Raw genomic sequence first — 21,420 nt, 5'->3', positions numbered from 1 at the left:
AGTGCCCCCCCCAGCTCACTCCTGAGGTCTTCTACCACCAAAGGATTGCACACGATCCAAGTGCGGCAACAAATTCAGAGCCTGTTGCAAGAAACTGAAAAGCTTCACCCCCCCCACCAGGGGAGGTGCCTAGCATATATTATCCACTGGACTCCATGTTTTGTGGGACCCTCCTCACCAAGAAAACCAGAAGAACTGGACCAATGGATGCTGCCACATTACACAGTGTGGTGACACATTTCCTATTGTAATCTCTGTCTCCTTCTTTCTTCCCTCGCTCCTTTTCCTATTTCTTTCTCTCTCTCTTTCTCTGCCTCACATTTACCATTAAATAAAACCCGCACTATTGACTTTGGCATCTGGTCTCATTTGCACCTTTATTTGGGCAGAGGCATTTCTAATAATTTTAATAACCGGATCATAACCAGGTGTTGGATGATGAAAAGCTTGATGTGACCCAGGAATGTGTGGGGATTCTGCCTCTGTGCTCCACTCTGATGGTGCACTCCCACCCCATCTGGAGTGCTGTGCACAGCTCTGGAGCCCTCAGCATAACAAAGTCATGGACATGCTCAAGCAGGCCCTGAGGAGGGCCACAAAATGATCAGGGGGGTTGAAGAACCTTCCCTACAAGGACAGGCTGAGAGAGCTGCGGTTGTTCAGCCTGGAGAAGGCTCCAGGTAGCTCTTAGAGCAGCTTTCCAATATCTAATGAGTGGCTACAGGATAGCTGAGGAGAGACTTTTTATGGGGGACTTGAGTGATAATGGGAGGCATAATGGTTTTAAACCAAGAGTAGGTTTAGATTAGATATTAGGAAGATATTCTTTACTGTGAGGGTGATGAGGCACTGGAACAAGCTGTCCAGAGATGCTGCAGCTGCCTTAAGTGTTCAAGGCCAGGCTGGATGGGGCTTTGAAGAACTTGGGCTCAAGGAAAGTGATCTGTAGGTGATTTATAAGGTCCCTTTCAGCCCAAACACTCCAACTCACACTCTTTTCACAGCTTATATAAACAGCTTATATGATTTGTAAAGAATTATTGTTTTAGAGATAAAGAATAATTGCATTTTGCAGCTTTACACTATTAAAAAAGAAAGTTTCTTTTTCTCAGGTGTTCAATTAAGCACAGAATAAGGAACCAAGGAGGAAAAACAGTAGTTTTCTGCATTGTATAACAAGGATGGTGTCTGCAAAGCTATAGAGGGACTGTGATGAGGCAGCTTATCCAAAATCCTTTGACTCGTAGAGGAGGGAGTCCTTTTCACACTACATCAACTGCTTTTGCTATTGCTATTTAGGAAAAAACTGTTACCTCTCTGTCTAATAGCCAAAACAAGTAATTTATCCTTTCAAAACCTGCAGGAATTTGAATGCTTCCAATGTACTAGTGCATGTATAGACAACAAAAACCTTGTACAGAAACAAGCTTATTTTTCACATTTGCTTATTCCTTCATTCAGTGATCAATGGCTCAATGTTCCGATGGAGACAGGTGTCAAGAGGTGTCCCTAAGGGATCCATACCGGGACAAGTGGCATTTCACACCTTCACTAATGACACAGATGAGGGGATCAAGTACCCCCTCAGCAAATTTACAGATGACACCAAGCTGAGTGGTACAGTGGGGCCAGCCAGAGGGACCTGGACAAGATCAGGAAATGAGCCTCTGGAAATCTCCTGAGGTTTAACATGACCACGTGCAAGGTGCTGCACCTGGGTCTAGGCAAGCACCAGTATCAACACAGGCTGGGGGATGAACAGACCAAGAGCAGCCCTGCTGAGGACTCGGCGGAGCTGGTGAGTGAGAGGCTGGACATGAGCCAGAAATGTGTACTCACAGCCCAGAAGGCCAAACATATCCTGGGCTGCATCCAAAGCAGTGTGGCAGCAGGTGAGGGAGGGTTTCTGCCCCTCTGTTCTGCTCTGGGGAGACCCACCTGCAGTGCTGCACCCAGGTCTGGGGTCCCAGCACAGGAAGGATGGGGACCTATTGGAGCAAGTGCTGAGTAGGACCATGAAGATGATTAGACAGATGAAGCGCCTCTCTTCTGAGGAAAGGCTGAGAGAATTGGGATTGTTCAGCCTGGAGAAGAAAAGGCTGAACATTTGGGGTGACTCGATTTGGCCTTCCAGTACCTGAAGGGAGCCCACAAGAAAGATGGAGAGAGACTATTTACAACAGCACGTAGTGACAGGACAGAAACTGAAAGAGATCAGGTTTAGGTTAGATGTCAGGAGGAAGTTCTTTGCTGTGAGGGTGGTGAGGCACTGGAAGAGTAACAGATCTTGATTGTGGACTCTCTGCTAGAGGTTTCCTGGAGAAGAACTCAGTCGCGCAGTCCCCCTTCGGCAGGAGGAGAGAGCAACCAAGTTTCCTCTCTGTGTTCCAAGTCGAAAAGACCTTAATTTCCAAACTTCCACGGTTTATATGGGCTCGGGGGGAGGGCAAGAAGAAGGGATGTGATTGAGTCAAGGTCCAGGGCGAAGGGAGTGGCTTGAGGGCTCTACTGACCAATAGGGGATACAGGAGGATCATGTTCCAGTAACAGAACCAGGGACGGGGGAGAGGCAGGTGAGACAGCCTATCCTGCTTGTGCAGGGGTGGAGTCCGCGATCGGGGAGGGGAGAAAACATGGTTCCGAATGGGGGGGCCGTGTGGGTCAGGGAAATTACACAGCTCAGGGAGAACCCGTAAAATAAAAAACGCAAGTAGTTGTTTTTCTGCTTCGCTCGATCCTGGGAAGCTGCCGCTGTAATGGACCCGTTTCTAAAGCTGTTCTTTCCAGGCTTCGTAATCCTGGTGTTCGCCTACAGAAGAGGTTGCCCACAGAAGCTGTGGAAACCCCATCCCTGAATGCCAAACTGAATGGAGCTCAGAGCAACCTGGTCAAGTGAAAGGTGTCCCTGTCCATGGCAAGGGGGTTGGAACAGGATGATCTTTGAGGTGCCTTCCCACTCAAGCTGTTCTATGATTCTATGTTAATATTTTATACAGAATTGTTTTCACAATATAATTAAACAGGTAAAATTTGCACTTGGTGGCAGATTTTATTTCAGACCCTAGATTGAAAGTCCTGTGAGCAGAAGATACTGAATCATCAATCAGTTAACGATAAGTGTCATCCGCTGCTTCAGGAAGCACAGGAGCAAGCACATGACGACAAACTGGGCATGTTCCCGACTATAAAAAGAGAAAAAAATACCAGGTCATTTGCACAGTTTGCATTCAATTTCACTGAAAAGCTAAAGTTATTATTTATAAAGTATTTACTGTCTTAAACTCAAATTTGACTGGATAGCTACCTGAGCCAAGAGAGATAAACTCAGAAGAAAGACTTGTTTTGCTTTTACACCAGTTACACAGAAAATGCATTGGAATTTCTCCAAGTTCTCCTGCAAGGCATTGATTTTACATGTGGTATTTTTTTCTTCTGAGGCAAGTATTAAAAATAAGTCCTAGTTTTCAGGAAGAGCAGTTTACTATGACAGCAGAAAAAAGGCAAGACATGTAAAACAAGCAATGTAAAACAAGCAAAATCAAGGTGGTAATCAAATCAACATTATCAAGGAAAAAAAAAACCACATCAACTAAATCTACCAACCCTCCACACTAGAGGTGTTTTGATAGGACCTCCCTAGTGCAATCAATTAACCTTTCTCTTATGCTCTTGAGAAAATGATGTGGTATGCTGTAGACTGAGAACTAGCAAGTCCAGACTCACACTGCACATAAAGGAGCGTGCAAGTCCGAGGAATAAAACATACCAATTCATTAATTACAGTTCTAGCTTCAATATGACACAAGCCTTTTTAAAACATTTGGAAGGAAACTGATTACAGGTTATGAAAATGAAATGATACAACACGGAATTACTAAACATAATTTTAAAAAATTAATCTATAAGCATTTCAGTATTTCTCCTGTCAGCCCTACATCATAAATGGGCCTGACATTGTGGCAAGACAGAGAATTGCTCTTCTCAGAGAATACCAAACCATAATCTTTACTTCGAGGTAGGAATACAGTAAAAAAAGGTTTTCTTGTACCAAAACAACTCAACCACATCTTTCATTCTTACTAAAAGCAAAACATTTTTCTCACAAAAATATCCCCTCTATTCAAGAAATTGCCCTTCAGGTAAGCATAGATTTAAGTTTCTCTCCTCACTTGCACTAGAATTTGCTTCCATAATGCATAAATGTAACAGCCAGTTGTTTCTTGGTATTTCATCCCAATCCCACCATCATTTTCGAAAAGTTAAAAGTTGCTCCTCCCCAGAAGAAAACACAAAACCCCTACAACTCCCCCCACCAATCCTTTAGTACTTACTCTCTGCAACCAAGGAGTTACACAAGATTTGTGAAACAAATGATGACAAGGTAGCTCTGCCACGTATTCACCTCTCACATATTCACTGCAACAGATCGTACAACTCTCATCTTGACCTAAACCCATGATGAAGAAAAAGCATTATTATCTTGTTTTGTATCTAAGATGAGCTCAGATTAAAATTCATTTATTATCAACAGTATCACTAATGGGTACAAAATAAAGTCACACTATCACTAGTAAAGATTAGTTTTCCAAACTGCTTAAAATTATACTCAGTCTGATTCAAGGTTCAAAAGCTTTTAAAACAGCATTGGCAGTAAGGATATTTAAGTATTGTGATAGTACAGAAAGTTGTTCTTACAAACTTTGTGGAAACTACTTTTTCCATAATTTTTCCAAACCATTGTAGTCACCTGTGATGAGAACCACTGGCAGACAATCTATGGTTTCCTTAGTAGCTGGTGGACGAGTCTGTTCAACATCAAAGGCAAGAGACTCCAACTGTGCCAGAGCAGCCTGAAAAGGGTGAGCAGAGACGAAGTTCTCTTACTCACAAATGTAACATTTCATATAAAACCAAACAAGCAGGAAAAGGAATCCAATTCTAATAGTATTACTTTCTTAAATGGAAGTTATGTCTGTCAAACTAGCCACTACATCATTTCTATATTTGTAAAGAATGAGATGAAACTGAAGGTCAAAACAGTAATGCCTCATTTTTAAGCCCTCTTAGAGTATGAGGACATTCACAACCTTATTTCTAATAAACATTTGTTAATTTTATAAAGTTACAGAAACAGCAGCAAGTTAAAAATGTAATACATTTTGCCAACATAAAACTGCCCCTGCATGTTGCTTTCTGAAAATAAATGCCTCATTAATGTGTTTCCTGGTTTTAACTGTTGAATTACTCAGGCACAAACAAAAATATTAAGTACTTTGACTACACTACCAATTTAAGCTTCCAGAAATGAAAACCCAGCATCCATATAGATGTTTCTCATCTTAAGACAGACAATGCTCTGAAGTAACTTTGGTTTGAATTTAAGTTTTTCACCATACAAAATCTTTAAGACTCCAAGGCTACAGCAAGTATATTTGATGTTTACATCATACATTCAACCCTGTAAGACACTGAAAGGATATCCAGTAGGAAAAAAAAGATAAAATCAGAGAACTCAGAACATTTGGTTTTATTTGCTGAGAAATGTACTAGATATACCTGTTTGAAGAGCAAACATACTGAAACTGAAGAGCCAAGAACACAGAAGCACTGGGTTCCTATGTTGAATGAAGCAGTCATACCCCTCAGGTACAACTACTTACTGCTCTAATCAGCCTGAAAATTATTCATTCTAATGGCCACAAAACTCTCTTAGTAAGAAGTATAAGATCTAGAAATCTGACAATATAAAGGAAATCCTGGGACAGTTATCCCTACTGCAGTATGCAAGTCCCTCTGCAAAACAGGTACACTGCTCCAATATAACAGCTTAAAAACATTCAATTCTGCTATAGCAGACAACACTATGTTAGTAACGTTAAGATGATTTTAGTTTTTGTAATTTTTTTTGCTACAACTGCAATGATCTGAGAATAAGCTGTAGGTAAAAATACTATGCTTAATTAGATTAACCAACACAGGTGGAAAAATTAGATAGGATCCCAGGCAGACAGAGAGATGCATTATTACTGATGTGTCAAACCTCTCTGTATACATCCAGTATTAGTATTCTCTGACAGAAAACACTGTATTGCTTGCTTTTGAAACCTATACAAAAGAAACATCATAGACACAAAGCCTCACAATGACTCTGATGCTTAAAACCACATCTTCAAAAACAAAGCACAGCAAAGCAGGTTTTTTTACAACTTTTATAAGATAACTTTGTATCTTCAAAACACATTTATGTCCTTCCTCTTATTTGTGTGACCATTTACTTCTCTGTGTACCATAACAAAATGGACATTATTCTGTTAAAAACAAAGAGTGCTACAGTGTACAGGGGTTTGAGCTTCTCTCATCTGTGAACTGGCACAGGAAATACTCATAAAGTTGCTGATGCTGCAGAGACAACCAATCTATTCTATACTGCTAATGAAGTAAATCAGACACTCCCAGCTACACAATTTCTTTAAAAGAAATGGAATAAAAAAACCCCACACATATTTTATTAAATTTTAGGAACCTAGAGTCTTACAGAAGAAATATCTAATGTGTTCATTATTTCTCCCCTCCAAATGTCACAACTAATTGAGGCAGATCTGCCCCGCTCTTTCCCCTCCAGTGAGGATACACTTAAATTTTGGATGCTTTGTGTCATATCCCTTTCAAGTGTTTCATAGCTACAGTAAATTACATTGCTCATGTTTTCTGAACAATTTTTAGTAACCATCTTCATACTGCTCTATATTCTGCTTGAGATTTGAAGGGAATAGTCAGGATTCTTACTCAAAACTTGTGTTGTCCATTTGGTCACAATCAATACAGTTGTTCCTTTTACTACTCAGTTACCATTTCTTTTTGCTAATTCCAAATATGCCAGACTTCTATGCCCACCATAAAGTTTTAGACCCTTAAATGCTAATTTCAAGCACAAATCATCATCTTTCCCCTCTTGTCCAATAATCACAGTGACCTGTACCACAGGTACCACAGAATAACTATCTTTGTAGTCATCTGTAAGAGAAGGTCACTCTAAACAAACCTACGTCCTGAGACCCTCACTGCCACTGTCCAAGCTTGCTCGGCCCCGGCAGATGAACCTCAGGATTAAAGGGTGGGCTCAGTTCAGCGCACGCTGGGTCTCACCTAAAGAATCCACTGCGCAGGCTCGAAGGGTTAATGACCTTTCCCAAATCTTCGCTCGCGAAGACTGGCCATTATTATTAGTCATCTGTCAGTGTTCAGTGACAATCTGTTCCCAGTGACACAAGCAAAATGACAGCAGGTTCTCAGCCAGCCATGTACAGAACCACCTAGGATTACACTTACAGATCAGTCTGACAAGACTGCACAGTTTTATTCTGACAGAGTAATGAGGGTGATGTTACACAAGAATGAGAAAAAAAACTCAGTCACAATAAACTCAGTCTCCTCTTCAAGTGTTAACATATAGATCAAAAAAATTAAAAAAGACGGGATTAGGTTTCCCCTGTCTACACAGAACGTCTTGCTTTGGTGCAAAGAAGGTCAACTGTTTCTGTAGTTCTGGGGTTTTTTGATGTAGTGAGAACCAGCAGCTATGAAGGAGACAAGAATTTTCTCTGTACAACTTCAAATAAGGATATCAACACACCTTCTCCCCATTAACAAGTTGTTCTGAAGTGTCTCCAGGTGACTAATGCTAACAAGATCCTGCACAGCTGGAGAAGAACCTATGGTGCTGGATCATAAATGATGATGACCTCCCATACACCCCGGGGGATGCACAATACCTGGAAACTGCATGCCTGCCAGCTTCAGAGAACAGCCCTTCCACCCCCGTGGAAAGTACCATGAAGTTTATTCACAAAATAGTTGATTTTGAACATATCCATGGAAAAAGCAAAAAACCATTACCTGTGATTTTTCCACTGTCTGCCAGCTTTAGAAAGCATTTCAAAGTGCCCTTGGTATTTTGTCTGCAGGCACACACTGACATACAGCCTGCCCCGTTCAAACCTTTACAATAGGTGCTAGTAGTCAAACTGCCCCTTGCTGCCCTAAACTTATCTCAACCACAAAACATTCAATTCACCACTTAACTCTTATTTTGACAAATACCCCGCAGGGGAGATTTCTGGCAGTTGCTCTGCACCAAACTGGATTTCAGGTAGCTCTGTATTCACTCTCACATTGACCAACATCAGGTAACACAGAAAAGACAAAGATCATAACTATGCTGGCTCTTGATAATAAATGCTCTAGTCTGTCCAAAATTAGACAGATCAAATGGGATTAAAACAAGGTAAAAGGCTTTTTTTTTTTTTGGGTGGTTTGTTTTTCTGATTGGGGTTTTTTTGTTTGTTTGTTACTGTGGGGTTTTCTTTATTTAAAACACATGAGTCAAGATGGTCAAACACAGAAAAGTCTTTTACTGATATATAAAAACATGATAATCCTAATGTACTCTTGCAAATAAAAAAAGCTAGGACAACTCACAAGTACAGATCAAAGCATAAGCCTTCCTTTGCTATGTACAGAATCTGGTAAAATTTATTGAAGTAAATTAAACGGCCTATGTTTATACTGGTAGAAATCAGTAACTTTTTTCCTTTAAGAGGAAATAAATACATATTCTAAAAGGAGTGGGCACTGATCAATGACTTCTTGTAGTACATAATTTAAAAGAACTTCCAACATTTATTTGCAGATTTGTAGACCTGAAAGCTCAAGCTAACAGAGGAAAGCAATTTTTTCCCCTGATTCTCCTGGATTTCAGATTATGTAGAAACAGGATTCAATAATAAACATTTATGTCACAACATCACTAGTATAAAACCACAGAAAATATTTTAATACCTCCACAGCTTCTAAGCGTCCCTCTAGTGCCACAAATGTGAGAAGTTGAGGGTCCATGTAAGGAATGTTTAGAGCAAGTCCTAGGACTTCAAACTCATCAAGTGTTCTGAAAAACATGGGTTAGGAAACATGGTCTTAATTTCAAAGTAAACAGTAGCAACATGAGGGCCAGGTAAATCAATTTACTGCCCATAACCTGTTAATTACCTGCCAGATACCCAGTCAGCTGATCTCTCACTCCCCTACCTCAACTGGACATGCATGTAAATAAGATTAAAAGCTCATAGGTCAAGATAAACACAGGCTGATCAGTCATAAAACACCACCACAAGAAAAACAGACTTATCTTAGGAAAAACCTTAATTTAATTGAAAGGTTGAACCAGATGATCTTTTTATGTTCATTTCAACTTAGGTCGCTCTACAATTCTATGAATTTATTGCCAAAAGAAATGGATTTTGATGGTGAGAAGCAAAGACAAAAACTAGAACACCTTCCCCTTAGCCCTCTTTATTTCCAAACTCAACTTGGCTCCCTCATTCTTGACTCCTCTATGTTCCCCTACCCTGAGCAAGGCAGAGAGACAGGGAATGGGGGTTGTGGTCAGTGCATGGTGGTTGCTCTCTCTAATTACTTCCCCCTCACACTGTTTTCCCTGCTCCAGTGTTGGGTGTGTGGCAGCTCCTTTGAGTTCTGTTTTCAACAATCAGAAATCAAACCTTGAAACAAGCAAAATCACGTGCGGATCTGCATATGTTCAACCGAAAAACCTTAACAGACCATTAACATCTTCCTTCCTATTTTTAGTAATTAGGAACCTTACCAAGGCTAACCTCCAACATTTAAAAGTCAGTTTCTCCCCCTATCATAGTATTCCCTTGCTGGCTTACTGCCTGACATTGCAAGAACACATGCCTTACTTCTAATTTGGACTTTCATGCATTAGTTAGTCCCCACTGTGCCTTTCCACAATGTAACTTCTCAAGGAGAAAATACCAGTGTTTTTGGTATGTCTGGACTGTAGTTTATATTTTAATAAGCAGAAGAGAACAAGTGTTAATTTTCTTACTGGAAAGCACTCTGTCTAGCCCACTCTTACTTTAAAACAAACACTTTTTAGGATTAGACTGTGAATGTGCCTCAAATCACTTTACTCCCGGTATTTGCAGTATTTTGTAATAAATATTCTGCAATATTCTTCAGCAATCTAATGACAAAATTGATTGAAGCATTCAAAATTATGATAATATTAGGTAATTGCATGGCATTTCAAAGAAATAAAATAGGCTTATAATGTCTAACCTACATCAGTTTCAAAGGAGGAAAAGACCAATTATAAAACAGGGCTGATTAATGCTGATTACATTTATGTTGCTCTACTTTTGTTATACTTCCACTTGAAAATTAATTATACTTACTATCTTGAAAATTAATTGAAAAGGTACAACCATCCCCTGAATATTTAGGGCACCAGAATTTTCTCAAATCACAGACTGACTTAGCAAATCTACATCCTTTTTCTCTCATTAGAAGACACCTAGCACTTGAAGTACTTTAAACCTTAAAACTGAGATTATAAACCTTTGAAGTAACTGCATACTGATAGCCATGAGTGCTTTTGACATCTTACATAAAAAGCCAAATAGCAAGTACAAAACCTCCGAAATTATGGCAGACAACTATCAGATGCATACCTCCACTCCACATCCAGGTCTTCACTCACACTGGAGTCATCTTCAAAGCTGTTATTTCCATTGAACGGGAAGAATGCAGGATGCATGAAATCATTAACTGGATTATTTTCCTCATCACTGCTACTTTCTACTTCTTCTCGGTACGGTAACCAAAGAATCTCACCTTCCTCCCTTCAAATAAATAAATGAAAAAGTAAAACTAAAAAGCTAAGAGAATTTACAAACATATGTGAACAACAATAGCTAAACATACTACAAAGACTAAAGAGTCTGTTTCCCAGACAGCAGAGTCCCAGATTAAAAATTTACGGTTTGCCATAAAAATTCAAGAAACTCCAAGTGGTATCAGCTCCAGAGTCAGAATCTAGGAACACCCATGGTTCTACAGCAAAGCTATTTGTCTAATGCTCAAGGCCAGCAGTACAGCCCTGCCAGGGCTAGTAGATTTGGTACTAAATATTTTCTTATTTATCAAAAAGAAAGACTGTCTTGACACCTTGGAACAGTCTTCATGGCAAAGCTTGGCCTGAATACAACGCAAAGAGGTACTACTTGCAAGAGAAGTAGTACCTGCATAAGGTACTACATAAGGTATTTCCTATCTGCATAAGGAGAAAGTATCATCTCATTCCTGGATATTCTAGAGGAGCACAAGTCACCTGGATGTTTATTTACAGCCACAGGGCTGTGAGTCCCATTTTCCTTGTAAATGGGCAAATAAACAGGAATCACATTAAAACTGTGTACATTTCCAGGTTGTTCACGTCAAAGAAAGCTAAAGATTACGCAGCTGCATTGTTGTTATTCTGAAAGAGATGCTATCTGTAAAGTTTCCATAAAGTCACACTAATTCTCCAAACCTCAAGGGATACCAATACTAAAAAAGAATTAACAGAAAAATGAACTGCTTGGCAACAAGTGCTGTCAAGAGTGGAAGAAGCTGAAACGTCACTTAGGTGTGGCTTTTTTGCTTTGTAAAGACACAAGCTAAAGTCAATATTAGATGCTTACGTTAAAAAAACAAAACCAAACACTTTCCTTGGCTCCATATAGCTACAAATTTTGACTTGCAGCTACAATTTATTAAGCACTGAATGACCGGAAAAATAAATAAGTTGTATGAACTACAGCAAGCAAGTAATACAAGTTTGCTTGAATCATTGATAGGGCTGCAGAAAACAGGGAGCAGCAGCGGAATAGGAGACGTAATAAAGCAAAGAGTTAAACAAGTGCTTTTCAAGGAGTACTAAGCAGTGTCAGAAGATTTTTATGTAACATTTAACAATTAATTTTCCTAATCTGGCTTTCTAAAGTCACTACATCAAATTTATTAAAACATATAGACACTACATGCCAATGCCCTCATTATTTCTCTATCTTTCATTAAACAGAATTGTTTCCATGAAATGCCATTTTGTCCCTAATTTGAAATAAACACAACTACTCAAATTGTTATAATGATTGCTGCTAGTACAGTAACTGCTTTTAGAATAGATCTCACTTGGTATAGTGTCATGGGGATAACCCTGTTGGTGCTGAACTTAGAAGCTACAGGAAGTCAGCTATATGAAATAAAGCCATACCCTTCTTGGAAACTGCAGTTTGTGTTCTCTTCTTTTACATCACAGCTGATGCTCTGCTCTTCACATTCCTCCCCGCCTGGGAGAGTATCCCAGCTCTCTTCACTTGAGGACTGCTCTTGTTCCGCAGCAGTCAAACAGCTAGGCACAGCCGTAGCCCATTCTCCATCGCTGCATTCTGAGCTGCCATTTAAACAAGGCGACAGGGCATGAATTTAAACACTGCTTTAGGGGAAACAAAATAAATGTTCTGCGATTTTCTACCTTTCTGTCAACATTGCATTCAATATAGATGATTTTTTTTTTCTAGGAGAAATGAATTTTGTGCTATTTATAGACATATTAAAAGTCGGGTATACATAAAGAATCGATTAAATAAACAACTAGTCTGTAAGGAAAAAAAAAATAAATCAAGAATTCTGCCCATCCTACTTTGCAAAAATGTTTTGTTCTTCCCTCTCCACATTTGCAGAGTACAAGAAACAAGAACAGAAACCCATACCCACTATACACATCTTTCTCCCAGAACACAGAAACAGCAGCAGTGACACTGAGAACACCAGTGTTTGATTAACAAATAATAAGCAAAGTCAACCTTGCCTCTTAGCCAAACTTAAAGCTCTCACAACATATAAGCCATATAGAATGATCCTCTCCTTTCAACCATAAAAAGATACAACAGATGACTCCCTACAGATTATATAATTCACTAGCCCAAACAGATGAATGGCAGGGAGTTTTTTCCAAGACAATTTGCTCAGACACCACATGGAAAAGGGTAGTAAATAACAAGTTGTGGGCAGCTAAAATCATAATGGTAGCAGAACCTCCAGAAAGATGAACTACTGCTACCATTGGCAATACCACTTAGACGGTTCACTCAGTACAGTGACAGTTGACACCTGCTGAAATTCAAAATATAGTGAACTAACCACGTCACTTCAAAAAGTTAGAGAAAAATACATGAATAGCAAACATGCTTAACAGAGCACATTTTATACGGCAATCCACAATATCCACAGCTCAGTTTTCAATCTGCTAAACCCAGCATGTTTAGGTGTATTAATGTTACCTCATAAACTCACTTTAAATTAACCCTCCTTATATCTCATATTACAAGTACATGCCAATAAAAGTTCTATCTAAGAACTTCCATAATATCTAAGTACTTCCAAAAAACTGCACATTATGCTCTGTAAGTATTATAAGAATAAAAAAGTTCCACAGATTATATTTAAGAATTTTAATTTGAGGCAGGAATATGTTTTTCTATCATCATTTTGATGACTAAGAAAAGTGATGGAAATAAGAATATTCATTAACTTTGGGCTACTTTAATGGATTACTTTACAACAGAAATCACATCTATTAAGAAATTCTGATAGGTAGTGTAATGCATCTGAAATTGCACCAACTAAAGCTGAATACTAACATATTAGAACCATTTGTTTATTTGGTTCTTTGCCTGGTTTTGGGTTGAAAGTTTTATTGTTTGTTTTGGATTTATTTTGTTTGGTCAAGTTTTTTAATATATATTTAAAAAGATTATCTAAGCATACGGTAAGACAAGGCAAATTTCTGTACTTTGGAAACTCCTATTAGTCTGAAGAATTTCCATTAAAAAAGGGATATAAGCAACCCCATCAAGTTATTCTTCAGATATCACAAGGAAGAACAATTTCTTTCAAAGGGCTGGAGACAAGAACATATATAGGCTGCCATGCAGAATACTGAGATTACATGGCAAAAAAAACAAATTCTGAAAAGACTAACTCTTGAAGAGAACTTTCAAAGACCCATAAACAAGTAATATTCCTTAGTGGTAAGATGCTCTAATGCTAGATATAAGGAAAGGCTTTTTACATGACCAGAAGAGTAAAGAAGAACTGAAAGGAAATGTTGGTATCTTGTTATCTGATCATATTCTAAAATGTCTCAAGTTTTCACGTCCCATTTGCTAACATATTATTCAGTTTTGCACATGATTTACACAAGAGATTCAACACTAAAACAGATATAAAATTGAAATTCTACCTGTCTTCATCTTCATGGGACATTAAGAAGTATCTGTTGCAGTTTTCAAATTCATCCCAAAAACTGCTATCATCTGGAACATTTTGGTTTTGAGCTGCTGCATTTTTTCCTAGGTCTCTTTCTGTGTTCTTTTGATCACTGTACACTCTTGAGAGAAAGAACACACCAGAACTTATCTCTTCGCTGTCTCTCAAGGGACACTCAGGATGGCATCGCTGGCAATCAGCAACTCCAATTCTCTTCCAGGAAGAGGAAAGTGGTTTTTGCTCTTCATCATTAGGGAGTTGCTTTTCTCTCTCAAGCTGGTTTGCAGTATTTCGTGTTCTAATTTTAGGTCTCACTACTGGCTCAGATGACTTTTCTTGGTCAGCCTTTCCATCACTGACATTTAGTACATCAGCAACAGGGGTTCTGATTCCAACATCCAGTATATGATTTATCTGCTGTGTTTCACAACTGGTACCACTCAGGTTACTTTTTGGTATAGCTTGATCTTCAGTGGATGTAAGTGTCCTATTGTTTGGACATGCCAAAGGCATTGGTCCTGCTCCTTCACAATTTTCTCTAGAAACACCGTGGTTGAAAGAAGACAGTTGTGACTGTAAGTCCATAAGACACTCCACGTCTTTTTCGCACTGAGAAAGTATGTTATCTAATCGTCCCTGAATGAGACATGCTGCTTCTTTTACCAAAGAACATTTGTCTTGAGCATCATCTTCCTCTCCATCACTGCTATCTGGCTCATAAGAGTCAATGTTTACAAAAGCAATTCCATTCTTACCATTCAAATCATTATGTCTTCCAGATGTGTTTTCTGCAAAGTCCTGTGAGATTTGATTGCCTTCTGGACCAGTACAGACTACAGAAAATAGTGGTGTGTTTGCTTCAGAAGTTTGGCTTGATACATTTTGGCAAATGAGTTCTCTAGTTCCACCATTTTCTGACAAAGGCTTATCTAATAGAGCAGGAGGAACTTGAACCAGTGGTCTGGAACTTTCAGAGAAAGCTGTAAGAAGAAATACATTGGAATAATCAAAACCAACAGAAATATTCTCATCTACAACAACCGCTCAATAAAAAGAAGGGAAAATTTACTAGGACCGCAGCGCAAAATGATAGACAGAAACATTTATCAGAGATGCAGTCATTCTTCACTAATATACATTTCCTTTCTCTTTTATACAAACTAAGTCTACAGAAATAGACCTAAATTATACAGTACCAGCTCAGAATGTGATAGGAAAAAATAGTATTAAAGGAACATGTTCATAAGCAGAATTTTTGCACTGTTTATAAAGAAGGGAATTATAAGATAACAGGAAAACTCAAAAAACCATTTCTCTCCATATTAGACTATTAATTCATTGACTGGTGTTATGGTTTGAGATCCCCAAAATTCTCATTCCCTAGTCCTAGCCCCCTGTCACATCTCAATCCAATGTGAGATGGGTTTTCCAGACAAACACACAAGACTCAAAATAGGGGGAAAGGGAATATAGGAATATATTACAATGACTGTACAAATAAATATTATAATACATTATATACACGATCACAACTATCCCTACCATGACATAAGTATTTACAATGGATCAGATCTCTTCTCCCCTCCAAATAAAAGTCCAGGAGGGAAGAAGGACAGATCTCTTCTTCAGTCTCTAAGCAGCAGTATCTTCTAAGGCAGCAGTCATCTGTCTTCTTCACATGCAGCAGCTGATAGCTGGATTTCTGCCAGCACTCATGAGGGGGGTATCCAAGCCTCCTCAGCCCTGTCGTCTCCAAGTGAGGGGTCTTCCGTGGGCTACGTTCACCCCAGACAAAGGTCGTTCCACCACGGTCATACCACGAGCACAGGGGGTCTTCGTGACGGTCTGGTATCTTCAGGGGACTCAAGCCCCTTGCAGAGCTTCTGTGCTCTGCCTCAAGATGGCTGCGAGCTTCTTTGTAGCTTGCAGCAAGGGAGGGCCCCAAGGTCAACCTCCTACACACCGTCCTGGCTGAGTTCTCAGGACAACCGAGCTTCTTAGCTCCTTTACTCCACTTAGGACTTCTAATCAGTAAGAGTCCACCCCCCTCCATTTTGGAGGGATCTCAAAGGAAGTTTAGGGGAGTTTTGCAGTTCTTACCCCCAAACTTCCTCTCTGTAGAACTCAGTTCTCTCTTTTGGCTGCTTCTAGCTTCTTTTTCGGACAACACTGTGTCTCTCCTGCTTGGCTGTAATGCCTCTGCCGCATCTTATCTTTTTGGCTGTCTGCCATCGCTTCTGGACGCCGCTTCTGCCGCTGCTGTCTCTGCTCACTCACAGTGGAGAAAACTTTCTTAGCTCTCACCTGCAGGCACCTAGCCCAGCTTTATGCTGTTCCAGGTCCCTGCAGGCCCCGCTGGGGGCTGGGGAGCCAAAGCCCCCCCAGGGGCTCTTGCCCTCTGCTCCTCGTGGCCTCAGAACATGGCTACCACTTCTACAACGCAAGGACAACTAACCTTCTCTTCCGTTTGCTTGTGGTATGTTTACATTTTGCAGAAGCGCCCATTGGACAAAACTTCAAAATTTCCAGGGGTCACCACCCCCTGGGGTTTTACCATTTTCTTAGCTTCAGGGGGAAAACCTGGTTCAAACCACTACACTGGCTAAACTGTGCCTTCTACCACACTCAGATAAAGTCACTTATTGGTACTATAAATTACATACTAAGAGCACTGTATTTTGCATGTGCAGTTTTGAGTGTAACTCCACATAAGAAAATAATAGCAGGGTTGAATGTTGTATTGCAGCTAATAGTTGCCTCATCACAAATACAGTTTAGTTATATTACACTACAACACCTCTTGCATAAAGGGACAATAAACATCAAATGTAGCAGCAAGAGTTAAAACATGTATACTGCTGCTACTACAAAATCAATCCTCTGTTCAAGTAATTTGTAAACTCCTATGCAAGGCAATTGTCCAATCTATTTTTGAACACAAAATGGTTTGCATAACTTGAAAGCACTTTAAGTCAATATTTAGGGGTTTAGAAACATAACTACAAGACCTTAAAAAAATCAGAAAAAAAAAGTCTCATCTCTCATCTAAACAGTTATCCATGACTAGGTTGGTGAATTCGTGGCACTGGAATCTTATGAGAGCTGTGCCTCTCAGCACTAGGAGTATGGCTTCCAGGAAGTAATACTGTATCATTACATTTTATCTAATTAAAATCTTGAAGCTCCTTTACTAAACCACTAACAGCCAAGGCTGGCAGGCAGGCCCCTCTGGAAATCATCCAGTCCACTCCGCTTGCTCAGATTTACATACAGTAGGTTACCAAGGACCAAATCCAGTCATATTTTTAATATTTCCAAGGATATCTCCTTCTACCTATCTTCCAGTTTCCTAGATTCTTTAAACACCTGGATGATAAATTCATGGTACAGGTACTAAAGGGCTGACTAGGAAAGGTGCCCTCCTTGAGCTGTTGCTTGTTAACAGAGAGGGTCTCATGCGTGGGGACTGGCAGCCGTCTTGGCCACAGCAAACACAACGTGATCCAATGTAAAATCTCAGGTGGCAGAAAGAAAAGTGCCAGCAAAACTTCAACCCTGGACAGGAGGGAAGTAGACTCCAGGCTGCTCAGAAAAAAAGTTAGTGAGGTCCCGCAGGAAAATGACTCTGAAGGTGCTAGAGTCCAGCAGTGCCGGTCACTCTTTAAGCACCACCTCCTAAGGGTACGGAAACAGGCAATTCCAAGATGTCTGAAGTCAAGCAGGGGAAGCAGAAGGCCGGTTTGGCTGAGCAAGGATCTTCTTCTGAAGCTAAAGCAAAAAAAAAAAAAAAAAAAAGGTGTATGCCCAGTGGAAGAAAGGTTGGGTAATGTGAGAGGAATACAGAGAGGCTGCTCATCACTGTAGGGAGAAAATTCAAGTGGCCAGAGCTCAGCTGGAGTTGAAGCTGGGAAGAAATGCAAGGGACAATAAAAACAGCTCTTTTAAATACAGCAAGAGCAAAAGGCAGTGCAGAAATAACATCGGCATGTTGCAGGATGAGGATATACAGGATATATATGATGACAGGGACATAAACAAGGCAGAGATGTTTAAATCTTTCTTTGCCTCTATCTTCAATAGAAATGGTGGGCTAAGGGGGTCCAGTGCCCCAAGCTGGAGGACCATGACTGTGAGAGCAATAAACTCCCAGTTGACACTGAACTTGTGTGGGATCTGCTGCTTGCTCCAGCTGGGATCTCTGTAAATCTGTGGGGGGCTGATAGGATTCATCCAAGGATAATCAAAGAGCTCGCTGATGTCATCACAAGGCCTCTCTCAACAATTTTTTAATGGTTTTGGGAATCACAGGGATATTCCAGTCAACTGGAAGCTGGCAAACAATTTCCCAATTTTCAAGAAGGGCAGGAAGGATGATCCTGGAAACTACAGGCCTGTCAGTCTCGCTCTGACTGGTAAAATTATGGAGAATATGATTCCAGGATGTACTGATAAACATTTGAAGGACAATGCAGCCATTGGTTACAGCCAGCACGGCTTCATAAGGGGAATGTCCTGCTGGACAAACCTAATTTCCTTTTGTCACAAGATAACCCACCTACTGGATCAAGAGAAGCCAGTTGATGCAGTTGTTTGATTGCAAGCAGTAAAGCTTTCAATACTGTCTCTCAGAGGATTCTTCTGGACAAAATTCCCAGCTCACAGCTGGACATACACATTGTGTGGTGGGTAAGCAACTGGCTGATGGGTGGGCTCCATTCTAGGGCCAGTGCTCTTCCACATCTTCATAAACAACTTGGAATCACAACTCAAAGGTACATCAAGTAAGTTTGTGGATGATACTAAAAGCAAGATTTAATGAGATGCTGGAAAGTAACCCAATGGAAAGGGACTTAGAGGTCCTGGTCAATGGCAAGTTGAATATGAGTCAACAGTGCCCTGGTAGCCAGGAGGGCCAACCGTATCCTGGGGAGCATCAGGCAAAGCATCACCAGTCAGGCAAGGGAGGGGACTGTCCTGCTCTGCTCTGACCTGGGGCAGCCTCACCTGGAATATTGTGGCAGTTTTGGGCACTACAATAAAGAGTGTCCAAAGGAGGGCCATAAAGATGGTGAGGGTCTAGAGGTACCTTCATATGAGGAGCAGCTGAGGGCACTTGGTCTGTTCAGCCTGAAGAAGAGGAGACTGAAGGAAGACCTCACTGCAGTCTGCACCTTCCTCCCAAGGTGAAGAGGAGGGGCAGGCACTGATCTCTTCTCTGTGGTGACCAGTGACAGGACCCGAGGGAACAGCCTGACATTGTGGCAGGGGAGCTTTAGGCTGGATATTAGGAAACGTTGCTTTACCCAGATGGTGGCTGGGCACTGGAACAGGCTCCCCGGGGAAGTGGTCACAGCACCAAGCCTTACAGTTCAAGAAGCATTTGGACAATACTCTCTATTATGTGATTTTTGGAATGACCTGTGAAGGGCCAGGAGTTGAACTCTGATGATCCTTGTGGGTCCCCTTCCAACTCAGGATATTCAATGATACTACAGTTCTATATAAAATGTCATGCCAATTAGGAAGGAAATATGCAGCATTTTTGGTAATACCTACCCATAAAAAAATAAGTTATCTTATTGGGGAAAAATGTAACCCAGTTCAGGTAAAGAAAGTAAATCAATCCAAAATGTTTCTCAAAGATAAATCTGAAGAGTTGTAACACACACAAGGAAAATTAGCATTTTGTAGTTAGTCTAGTTTACATACAGAGCAACTGTATTAAGAACAAGGAGATAATACACCCTTAAACTGCATATTTCTAGTGGCCCCTAAAATAACTGTATGCTCGTGTCTGTGTAGCTGAAACAAGAAATGTGGTAGCATTATACAGAGACAGAAGGAAGGTTCCATAAATGTCAATACTTCCTTACAGGAGATAAACCTTTAACTCTATGAAAGTGTAGAAAATGTAAGAAGCAGAGACAACAGTAAAAATATACAAATTACAAAAAATTAAAACCACCCCAAGACAATCTACATCACACAAGACTACAAGAACAGGAGTATATGACAAAGCTAAACTAGCGCTATGCTATTATGAAAAAAAAAATTAGAAGAAAACAGTTCAAAACAGTCTTATAAAGGAAGGAGGAAAAAAATGCTACTCTGTAGAATCACAAAATCAGTCAGGTTGGAAAAGACCTCTAAGATCATTGAGTCCAACCATAAATCTACCACTGCCAAGTCTACCACCAGACTGTGTTCCTAAGCACCATGTATGCACACCTTTTAAATACCTCCAGCATCCCTCACCAGGAATTGCTGACTCCATCACTTTTCTGGGCAGCCTGTTCCAATTCTTTACAAACTCTCTGGTGATGAAATTTTCCCTAATATTCAACCTATAACTCCCCTGGTACAACCTGAGGCCACTTCATCTTGTCCTATTCCTTGTTATTTGGCAGAAGAGACCCACACCCACCTTACTACAACCTCCTCTGAGGTAGTTGTAGAGAGTGAGACGGTCCCTCCTGACCCTCCTTTTCTCCAGACTAAACACCCTCAGCTCCCTCAGCTGCTCCTCAGACTTGTGCTCCAGACTCTTCCCAGCTCTGCTGCCCTTCTCTGGACATGCTCCAACACCTCAGTGTCCTTTTTATAGTGAGGGACCCAAATCTGGACACAGCACTCAAGGTGCCTCACCAGTGTCCAGCACAGGGGGGCAGTCACTTCCCTGTTCCTGCTCCCACACTATTGTTGATGCAGGCCAGGATTCCATGGCCACACGGGCATTGCTGGCTCATGTTTAGCTGGTGTCAACCAGCACTCCTAAGTCCTTTTTCCCCAGGCACTTTGGAAGATCTGAGGTTATATCAAATGTGGGGGGTTTTTTTGCTGAAAACTTCAGCCAGAGAAATGGGACTGTATTTCTAATCCAAGAAGCCGTTCTGTATTCCTCTATTAAGTTATTATTCAGAAGATATTTTGAAGTCAAAGAAGATATTTTGGGAAATACTGGCATCCAATATTCATTAAACAAGAAAGGGAAGTGGTGTAACTGGTACAAACAAACAAAAAACAACTTTTAAAGATTTTTTATAGGCTTAAACTAATTCCCAATGTATTTACAGTAGGTCTGACAAAGACAGAACAACCTGGTCTATGACATAGCAAATATTTTGTAGCCTAGTTCCAAAAAGAAGGTTAGAATAGGCATTCTCTTCCAAATGTGATTTTTAATTTGATATGAAGACAAAATAATTTGAATTATACACTATTATCTAGTTTGTTAGAATGCATTAACTC

The 21,420-nt window shown here is 40.3% G+C and overlaps 1 protein-coding gene across 6 annotated transcripts in view; it reads right to left on the bottom strand.

Annotated features, from left to right (window-relative positions):
* Positions 1-3,034: 3,034 nt before the first annotated feature.
* PJA2 (praja ring finger ubiquitin ligase 2) overlaps positions 3,035-21,420 on the bottom strand; it is a 30,771-nt gene continuing 12,385 nt past the window's right edge. For all 6 annotated transcript variants that reach the window (XM_017812664.1, XM_017812667.1, XM_017812669.1 and 3 more), the window contains 7 exons: positions 14,147-15,152; positions 12,116-12,295; positions 10,533-10,703; positions 8,839-8,944; positions 4,748-4,850; positions 4,332-4,447; positions 3,035-3,182 (listed from right to left, as the gene is read on the bottom strand). In XM_017812664.1, coding sequence (XP_017668153.1) covers positions 3,108-3,182; positions 4,332-4,447; positions 4,748-4,850; positions 8,839-8,944; positions 10,533-10,703; positions 12,116-12,295; positions 14,147-15,152 — 1,757 coding nt within the window. In that variant the 3' untranslated portion in view covers positions 3,035-3,107. The remainder of the gene's footprint in view (positions 3,183-4,331; positions 4,448-4,747; positions 4,851-8,838; positions 8,945-10,532; positions 10,704-12,115; positions 12,296-14,146; positions 15,153-21,420) is intronic.

Source organism: Lepidothrix coronata, unplaced genomic scaffold (genome assembly GCF_001604755.1).
Source record: "Lepidothrix coronata isolate B3197 unplaced genomic scaffold, Lepidothrix_coronata-1.0 Scaffold37, whole genome shotgun sequence".
Taxonomy (NCBI): domain Eukaryota; kingdom Metazoa; phylum Chordata; class Aves; order Passeriformes; family Pipridae; genus Lepidothrix; species Lepidothrix coronata.
Note: the sequence above shows the minus strand (reverse complement) of the source record. Positions and strands in the feature narration are given on the sequence as shown.